Below are 9672 nucleotides of genomic sequence, written 5' to 3'. Positions count from 1 at the left end.
CCAGCTGAATCAGTGGTGAAGAAACATGTCCTATGTAGATTGTATTATGGCAAAGTATATTTTTGCTGCATATACCTTTCAGCTCCATCAATAGCTCTTTTGACAAGTGCCAAATGTCCCGTTTTACTGCCAGCTTCGACTAGACATTGCAGTTTGATAGCAAAATCCCCCTTTTTCTCACTCTTCCTATTCCGGGACATCATACCAATAGCAGGTTCTTCCCACTCAATGTAAAAGGATTTCTATAATGATGCCAAATAATTAATTTTATTTAAATATAATAATCATAACCTGTGTGTGTTTATACATAAAGACAGCCACAGCGTAACAGTACATATATAAATAATGTTTCTATTCCTTTAATCAAAAGCTGCAGGCAAGTTGGGCAATGATGTTGGGCTCAGCCGGACTGCAATAGCATGCAACAAAGCCACCCACATTTTGCGCCACTAGGCGATAGAAAATTGCCTCGCATTTTACGCAATAGATGCCACTAGGCCTACTAGAAACCTTGCCTTAGCTTCGCAGTTTGAACTTGCCTGAGGTGATGAGTTGCTCGCTGGAGAGCACAACGATCTCCTGTTTGGAGTAATGTCCATGAGTCTCAGTCTGCAGCGTAGGCTCCGACTAGGTGCTTAGATAGTGACTGAAGCTTTGCACTTGTTTGCTTTATATTTATAGCGCATGCACTAAGCTGTGAGAACACGTAGCATCTACGGGCACTGCAGGGCACCTTGGGCACCTTTAACATTTTAGAAAATTGCAATGCAATGATTGCATCCACATGCATGCATGCGGCATTATCTATGATGCGATTAAGATTGCATGCAAAAGGCTCCTCCCAAAAACAATGAATAATAATTATTTAAAAGGCATCAAAATATCAACAACAAAGGAAAGTGTAACAGTGATGAAATACATGACAATGTAGGACTAATTAATATTCAGCTATTTATAAGTAGCATTAGTGTCAGTTTCAGTATTATTATATTATTGAACAATGCCTTCCTTCTCGTCTATTAGTTGATATCCTGGTCTCAGTTGTACTATGGTTCTCTAGTTACTCTATTTAATTTACGTTTCCTTTCTCTTCTTTCGGCTGATTCTGGCTTCTCACGAAACTCTCTTTTGTATGAGTGGAGGTCTTCTGCTTTAATTTGATCGTATACCTATGTATAAAAGAAAGAAATACATAGATAGATACATACATAATTCAATATTAATTAGGCTATCACCTTTGACCATACTTACCATATCTGTTGATCTGTTCACCGACAGTGTCAAACTGATGAGTCCAATATGACTTCTTCAGGGTTATTAATGAATGACCCCAAAATCAATACGAAGAGCTACATAGTCAAAGTACAATTGAAGTAATAAACAGACAACCTTTACATGTGTAGCTTTACCAACACAGGCACACACACAAACACATGATGATACCAAAAAAATAATACATAACCAAATAAGTATAAACAGCAGAAACAGCATAAGTATATAATACATGTGTACGATTACTAGGATGATTACTAGGATTACTAGCGGCCCACTTCCCAATCTAATCATGTGCACCTAGTGTTGTTACAGCTACACTTACAACAATATGGGAGGGTAGGTCACAGGCCAAAGGTCACCTTTATCGGAGAAGTTTCCACATGTGCTAGAGGAACACAAGAGACTTAAACATTTGTGTCAGTGGTATTTTGTTCATAGTACACTAACCTTGAACATATTTTATTGAAAATTTTAGAAACTGGCCTAACATTAATTATACCTCTTCTGATTTGTACTTACTCTGGCCTAGTGAAAGAACTCCAATTTATTAACTTCTTTAAAAATTGTACTGTGTACTTATAGTATAGGGATTTTCAAGATACTGACATTTGGCTGACATTTTTACTGCCGTTCTGCCCACTCAATGTAAAAGGATTTCTATAATGATGGCAAATATTAATTTTATTTAAATATAAATATATTTAAATATAATTTAAATATAATGTGTGTTTATATATAAAGACAGACACAGCGCAACAGTACATATATAAAAAACGTACAGTTTCCCAATCTAATCAAGTGCACCTTGTGTAGCTACAGCTATATACATTTACAACAATATGATATGGATGGGAGGGGGGGAGTTGGCCTCGGAGATTGCTCTCGGAGCCATTTTCACAAAATTTGGCCTGAGACAAGGCAATAGCCTTTGGCGATACTTACCATATCTGTTGATCTGTTCACCAACAGTGTCATAAACTGATGCTTCAGGATCAGACACTAGCTTTACTGTGGGACTTGGCATTCTAACACCAATAACAGTACATAATAGTACATACAAACAGACTGACCAGTTGATTTTGTATCAGGTGAATATCACTAGTCATAAAGGAGAAGTACATGTAAATGCATCATCTCTTCCTTGTTCATGTTTATCATCTTCACTATCTTGCAGAGGAAAAAGGGACGACTAATGAGTTCTTTAGGATTACTAATGAATGCATGACCCCCAAATCAATACGAAGAGCTACATATAGTCAAAAAAGTACAATTTAAGCAATAAACACATTTGAAATTACTATCTTCATTATTTTACATGCACCTTTGCTAACACAGGCACACAGACAAACACATGATGACACCTAAACAAATAAATACATAACCAAAGAAGTATATAATACATGTACAATGATTTTCCCAATCTAATCAAGTGCACATTGTGTTGTTACAGCTTCACTTACAACAATATGATGAGATGGATCGCCAAAGGTCAGTCAGGTCACCTTTCATGATACTGACATTTCATTGGTATTTAATTTAGCGCTTTGATCATTTAATATTAATAACTAGTAATAATTCAATCAGAAATTAAAGTCAGATTTAAGTTAGCAATTTCTTTAAATGGCTCAAATTCAAAAAGTCTTCCTCACCTTGAGGCATATCAACATAACCTTTTATTACACATGCATGTGCTATTAACAATTAAGCAGCCCCTGAAGCTTCACTGTGTACAAACAGGCATAAGTAAGGTACAATTTCAAGCAATAAACACATTGGAAGAAAGTCAAGTAATGTAATTAGTTGTTATACACGGAAAGGGCAAGATTATTCATTCACAAAAAATGAAATGATAACTTTGCCCAACACACTGAACACAGATACAAACACTACACAGAACAATCAATCAACAGGATCAACTACCACCAATGAAAATGCAGCTGAACCACCCACCAATGAATGCAAAACACATGCACAGCCCAAAGCAGATAAAGAACAATGATCACAATACAATGACAACAAAGTCCATTAAAACGGTACAAACACTAAATGGGAAACCATTAATCATTCACACACATACATGTACTTCATTGTACATGTACTTCAGTGCAATTCCTGTACAGGTATTGCTGTAAGTAATACACACAACTGAGCAGAAGCACTCACATCCACAATCTAATCATTTTGTTGTTACAGCAGCATGTACAAAGCTCTGTTTGCCGAGGTGACCCTTTATCGGTGACCTTTATCGTAGAAGAACTTCCACCACTTGATTTACACCAACATCCTAAAGTAATTAATGAGGAACATAAGAGGCCTAGTCATCATTGTGTCAGCGGTGACTTGCTGATATACCTCATTATCCAGTAATTGAACTGCTAATGTCCTCCAATCCTCTTGTCCAGTCATAAAGGCATTCACCATTCTACAAGCACACTTTTGTAATTGTATTATTAACAGTAACAGCACCTTTCTCTCTCTAGTATACAGTATGATGTACTTGCTTTTAGCTGTAGCTCCTCAAAGCAAAGGGCTAAAAATAAAGAAATAATTGTGATATTTTTAGAGAAAAACAAATTTGCACTGTAAAATGAACCTTAGCAAAGTAAACACAAGAGCCAGGCCAAAAGAAGTCACAGTGGTGGTTTCCTGATTGATATTTTCTTGAATGCATACTATAAAATGAAGAACAAAAAAGGTAAGTGTGTCACACTGATAATAAAAGATTTCAACCACTTAAACTCATGATTGTTGATTCTATAACTTCAGAAACCATAAAATACACATGTACATATATGTAGTCAATTCATTTCGATACTACTTTTCAAGTGATACTATTGCGATTGGAACAGTGGCAATAGACAGACAGTCCACAAACGTAACCATTACAATTTTCTAGCCAAAATATATGTATGTAGTAATAGAATGATGCCTATGGAAAAACCAAAATACATGTATTTATAATGGAGAATAAGACAAAAATTTAGAAAATGAAAAACAGATATCATAAAATTAATCACTAACATGTACACAGGGATGGGCATCCATTCCTTGTCTCCAGAAGGCTTGCATAACTCATAGATGAAAAAGTCGTCACAATCCATAATGTGAGTAATAGGGTCGTTGATGTAATAATAGACAATGAAATTGACTACGATGGACATAAAGCTAGCTGGTAAGGGACAAAAAAGAAAGGGAAATAAGTGCACAATTGCAAAGAAAGTAAAATACGTATACACTGTACATGTAGAAAAGGTCTTACGATTACATTGGATGGATCAACATCAGTCACTTCCTGACAATTCTCTTTATGTGAGTAACGCCTCCTTTCATATAATTCACAGGTTATTTGAAGTTGCTTCAAAATTTGGTATACTCCACATTATTTTGTCAAATATCCCTAAGAGAAAAATTCTTTGACTTTGACTTATTTTTTATAAAAAATTGAATTTCTTACAAACTTTTAAAGTTAAGGTGGGCTTACAATGTGGCCAGTTAATCAATCCAAAGCATGGGTAATTTGACCTTTTGACACATTGTTTGCACTGGAGTTGAAACTTTATCGTAAACATAACGTTAGGACTGGCACAATATTGGAAACCTGCCTATACTAAAAAAGCCATGTATGTAGTATTGTAGTGCTTATGAAGCATAGCTCATGCAATTATCAGAGAAACACTGATTAATGCTAGTTATTAATAATTACTTGTGCTCCATTACACCAGTGCACTTTAAATCCATGACACAGCTGTACCTCTTCAAAGCAAAGGGCTAGAAAAGTAAATAAATAAATGAGGTATTCATACAGTAAAATAAATCAAAAAAATTTGTTATATAAACTTTAGCAAAGGAAGCAAAAGAGCTAGGGAAAAAAAAACTCACAGTGGTGCTTTCCTGATTGATATCTTGCTTGTAAAATTTCTTGAATACATACTACACTGCATATAAAAAAAGACTGGAAAAATAAGTGTGTCACACTGATAACAATTTAACCACTTTAATTCCTGATTGGCGATTCTATTAATTCAGAAATCGTCAAGTATGTAGTCATTTTATTCTGACACTACATTTGCAATGATACTATTGTGATTCAGTATCAATGCATAATTGATCCTATTTATTGAATGTTTATTTTTTCAGGATCAACTATAGCATCAATTGCTATTTCTAATGCAACTGAAGCATTCAAAGTTTTCCAGATCAAGGGAAGAGGATGAAAATGTGCGCTTAGCACAAGACTGGTGAACCCAAGTAGAACATTTAACGCACTCTATCCACTGTACATCTGATTCTTGGCGATGATCATCATCGGAATTGAAACAGATTGAACAAACAGTGACGTCAACTTGGCTTAAATGTGACTTGATTGTCGTCTGTTCTTCGCTACTTGGTTTTTTTATTGCTTTCATTGCTTCTGTACGTCTTTTTTTTGTTGAATAAAATTTCGCTTGTGTCACAATATTAGCATTTGGTGCTGGACGTTTCCTGACAGGTAATGGCTGAGCCATTACATCTACTTGTGTTTGCAGCAATGCCATCATTGACGACAAATGGCTATTAAGCTCAGCTAAATTTTGGCCCGAGCTTTTGACTATCATATCTCTCACTTCCTCATGTTTCTTTAATAATGACTCTTTACTAAGAGTTCCCAAGGAAGAAGGCACTGATGATCCCGGTCCTGCTGAGCTGATGCATGTAGCAACAGTGACAGGCTGGGAATCATCTACAGCAGTGCTATCAATTAATGATAACTCAATATTTGGATTACATGTGACTTGATGATGCATACAAACAAGGTGGATGTGCTTAGAAATAGTGAAATGCATCACAGCATCCATGCAATTACAACTAAACATGTGAGTACAAATGTTACATTCATCACAACGCAGCTTACATGACAAATTACATGCACTTGCAATCTTTTCAACAATGTACCATTGGTCAGGAGTAGACTGAGACTTAACTTTCCAGCTGTTACCATCATTTGACTGAATGTCAATACCTCTTTCATTAATAGTAACAGCAGAACAATGTCTTTTACGTATTTCACAAAGTTTGTGTGATCTCTTACCAATTTCCTCCTTCCTTATGTAGTTATAGATCAAGTCTCTATTTATTTTGAATAAAACATGGAGGAGATGATCGAGGCGTCTGTTTTGCTTATGCTGCAAATACTCAATCTTTAAAACTCTATGAAAAGCTTCAACGGCCATGTTAGTGCCTATGGATGCATTAATTCTATGGCATGTTGCCCACTGGTCGCTTCTAGTTGCATAGGTAGTTCTCATGTATTCATAAAAGCGTGGATGCTTTTCTTCAAAATACGACATTGCTTGTGATAAAAGCACCTGAAAGTCAGTAATGCTAGTCTCATTGAGCAGCACTCTTAGCATGTGATAGACCTCTGCCTTTTGCTCATCACCCGGCACATGAGCATGTATTGCTTTCTTCCATGCGCGGTCTACATGCCAGATGCACAATAGTTTTTTTTTCACTGGTCCAAAAACACCACACCAGGCTGTGTGGTATTGCTCAGCATCATCGCTCATAAAATAATCTGGGCCAATGTTACCTACACGTTCATGCATGTGTTTAAAGAACTGGGACAATACAGAGCTGTCTTCTCTATCTGAAATGCACCATGCTACTGGTACACCTTCACCATAGTCATCCAACACCATTACTGTGATCAAAAAAAAATCATACACATTTGTGCCATGAGTTGCATCAACACATACAACTCTACCATTACAAGCAAACTTTTTCATGGCATCGCATTGAAATTCAGTTTGTATAGCCAAAATAAAATTTTTCTCTTCTAAATTGTCAGTATCGCCAACTACAGAATCTTTTCGACCCTGTAGCTTAAACACTAAAACTGGGTTGTATGGTTGAGTGAGGGCTTCTTGTACCCAAATAGCTACACTAGTCTGATCATTCGTGTGTTTTTGAATGTTACTTAGGTTAAGTATGCGTTCTATATTTTTTATATCTTGTCTCACTATTAGATGCTCCCGCTTATAACCCTGGTCCAAAGAAACGTCACGAATGCTGTCTAGAATATTATTTATAGAAACGCCAGCTCGTAGCTGGCTAGCAATCTTAACCCTTGAACTATCTGGGAGTCTAATGTGCGCCAAATCTTTCTTGTGACCACAATGTGTGCTATTGTAATATACCTTGCAATTTCCACTGACCATGTTCTGTTCAACTTTCATATGAGCTACACAAGTAGCGCCAATCTTTGATGTTTCTTTCATCTTGCTACTTCTAGCACCAGACTTCCTGCCCTTTCTGGATTCTCCAGACCTATTACAATAAAAATAAACATGTTTAACACAATCTTTCACAACACTTCCTCCGTGCATAACAAAATTGGAGGAAGTGCTTTCCTCTTCTCTGGATTTCCATAGGGAAAAATCATCATAACTTGCAAATGAATGCTCTGAGTTGTCAATGGAAAGATGATGAATTTCTTTGAGATGAGCTTCGAGAGAACTGATGCGACAGAACCTACACAAATGGAGAATCCAAATAATGAAAGAGATACAGTTAATGATCTCAGCTCAGACAGGTTTATAAACAAGTGCATAAGGCTGAGCATAGATACATCATGACCAAGAGATACATGCTACAGATCCATGGGAATTGATTAATATTCCATAATTATGCCCAACTCAGTATAGACCCCCTAGGCACTAAGACTATTTTGAATGAATTATTTACGGTAGCCACCCACAATTAAAATTACTGACTGCAAGAAGCTCTCCACATCAAAGGCAGATCAAAGCCCAAGGTGCTGAAATGAAGCATAGCAAGAAAACTATGCTGCAGCAAGAGTTACCTGGTCTATATGATGTAGTCTGGCCTCCATACCTTCCATAAATGCTGCTTGTAAGCCTGTAGTACCTTGTAGCGCTCAGAAAAATGGCTAGGCGGTGTCACCGCCTTTGATTTTCTTTTGATCTCGAGGCCTTCTTCATAGGCTTCTTGCCGTCAGTAATTTACATCGTGGGTGGATACCGTATAGGAAAATTTTATTTATTATGAATGAATATCATTATTGTAATCATATTCATTGAAAATAATCTTAGCGCCTAGGGGGTCTATAGGCTAGTGGCGTAAGTCATGGGATGTGTGGTCATTGTCATGCAGCCATCTTGGCCTCTATTACATTTTATTGCAATACCGTAAATACATTTTGGAATCTAAGTTTGTAGTCTAAGACAGTTTGTGAGCTTGTTCAAATTAGACTAACTATTGCTGTTCTCCATTGACCATGATTGATAAATTTGCTGCTGCTGATAAGAAAAGGCATATGGCTTTGCTCTAAAAATAGTTACTTAGTAGGTGTAACACTAAAAATTATTGACACACCTTTCATGAATAATTTATTGCCCCCCATGGATTGAAGCCTAGATTCACCTCTGCCATAGAAAATATATGGCGCATACAGTATCACAATAAATGATACTTAAAATTCTATGAATCTTAATCAGTGATTAACTCATTTTGTAGCCCATCCTTAAATATTAATCACTACTGTGCATCATTTTGAAAAATTATATTTCTCAACGATAAATATCAAACATGGCTAGGTAGGATTTTTCCCTTTGTATGCATACATAGGTATATTATAGGTATATATCATAAACTGAATCTCACTTTGTAGACAAACAAAAAGGACACAGTAGAGACCCGGTCTCATCACTCCTCTCCGGGTGGCACTGCTTTATGTGCCTAGACACGCCTTTTGTATCAGCATAGGACTTCTGACAATGAGAACAATTTATTCTAGGTTGAGATGAAGAATCGCCTCGGGAATTAGCCGCCATGATCGATCCACCTCCACACGTGGGGCACTATGAGTGCACGTGGCCACGTGCACGTAAGCGCACGTGGATGATCGTATAGATTGACTGAGCACGCGCAGACAATCGAGCTATAGCCAGTTAGCCACGAGATGGCCAGTGAAAAAACAGTAAGCAGGACTAATCTCCAAGACCTAAATTCTTCATCATGTTACAAATTTCCTTAGGTTTTGAAACAAATAAACGATTTAGAGAAGGAAACTGAAGAAATAAATGCCAAGATTTCACAACTTTCTCGACAGAGAAAATCAAAAATGTTGATGATTAAGGCCTTGAAGGCTCAATTAGTAAGTGTGGTATACATTTTTTGCCACAACTATCATGAATATTTTATATAGGAAGTGGAAACTGGAGTTGCTATAGAGCAAAATAACACATACAATAAGAAAAAAAGAAGGCCACTTTATCGGCATAAATACTAACTTTATGTACATGTAGATCTATTGTTTAAGATCATTTTTAGTCAATATAACATAGTCATTAGTAGATCTACGTGCATTGACTGCATTCAATGCATGCACTGACACTA

The 9672-nt window shown here is 36.5% G+C and overlaps 1 protein-coding gene and 2 long non-coding RNA genes across 3 annotated transcripts; 1 reads left to right on the top strand and 2 right to left on the bottom strand.

Annotated features, from left to right (window-relative positions):
- Positions 1-2218: 2218 nt before the first annotated feature.
- Positions 2219-2746, bottom strand: LOC109587634 (uncharacterized). Its single transcript, XR_002187719.1, has 4 exons — positions 2736-2746; positions 2597-2636; positions 2346-2521; positions 2219-2300 (listed from the first exon to the last, which is right to left on the bottom strand). It is a non-coding gene; the product is annotated as an uncharacterized LOC109587634 (long non-coding RNA).
- A 2657-nt stretch (positions 2747-5403) lies between these two features.
- LOC109587635 (uncharacterized) lies at positions 5404-9130 on the bottom strand. The gene is made up of 2 exons (XM_020003862.1): positions 8938-9130; positions 5404-7785 (listed from the first exon to the last, which is right to left on the bottom strand). Exons 1-2 carry the CDS (start codon positions 9105-9107, stop codon positions 5427-5429), a joined length of 2529 nt encoding a protein of 842 aa, XP_019859421.1. The 5' UTR covers positions 9108-9130; the 3' UTR covers positions 5404-5426.
- Positions 9131-9343: 213 nt separating this feature from the next.
- LOC109587636 (uncharacterized) lies at positions 9344-9610 on the top strand. The gene is made up of 2 exons (XR_002187720.1): positions 9344-9430; positions 9482-9610. It is a non-coding gene; the product is annotated as an uncharacterized LOC109587636 (long non-coding RNA).
- Positions 9611-9672: the final 62 nt, after the last annotated feature.

Source organism: Amphimedon queenslandica, unplaced genomic scaffold (genome assembly GCF_000090795.2).
Source record: "Amphimedon queenslandica unplaced genomic scaffold, v1.1 AMPQUscaffold_12499, whole genome shotgun sequence".
NCBI lineage: Eukaryota > Metazoa > Porifera > Demospongiae > Haplosclerida > Niphatidae > Amphimedon > Amphimedon queenslandica.
This window is presented reverse-complemented; position numbering and strand designations above follow the sequence as displayed.

Coding starts and splice junctions, on each gene's coding strand:
- LOC109587635 (XM_020003862.1), bottom strand. CDS start 9,107: ATGGCGGCTAATTCCCGAGGCGATTCTTCATCTCAACCTAGAATAAAT. Junction 7,786..8,937: donor CCTTTTTGTTTGTCTACAAA/GTGAGATTCAGT, acceptor CCATTTGTGTAG/GTTCTGTCGCATCAGTTCTC.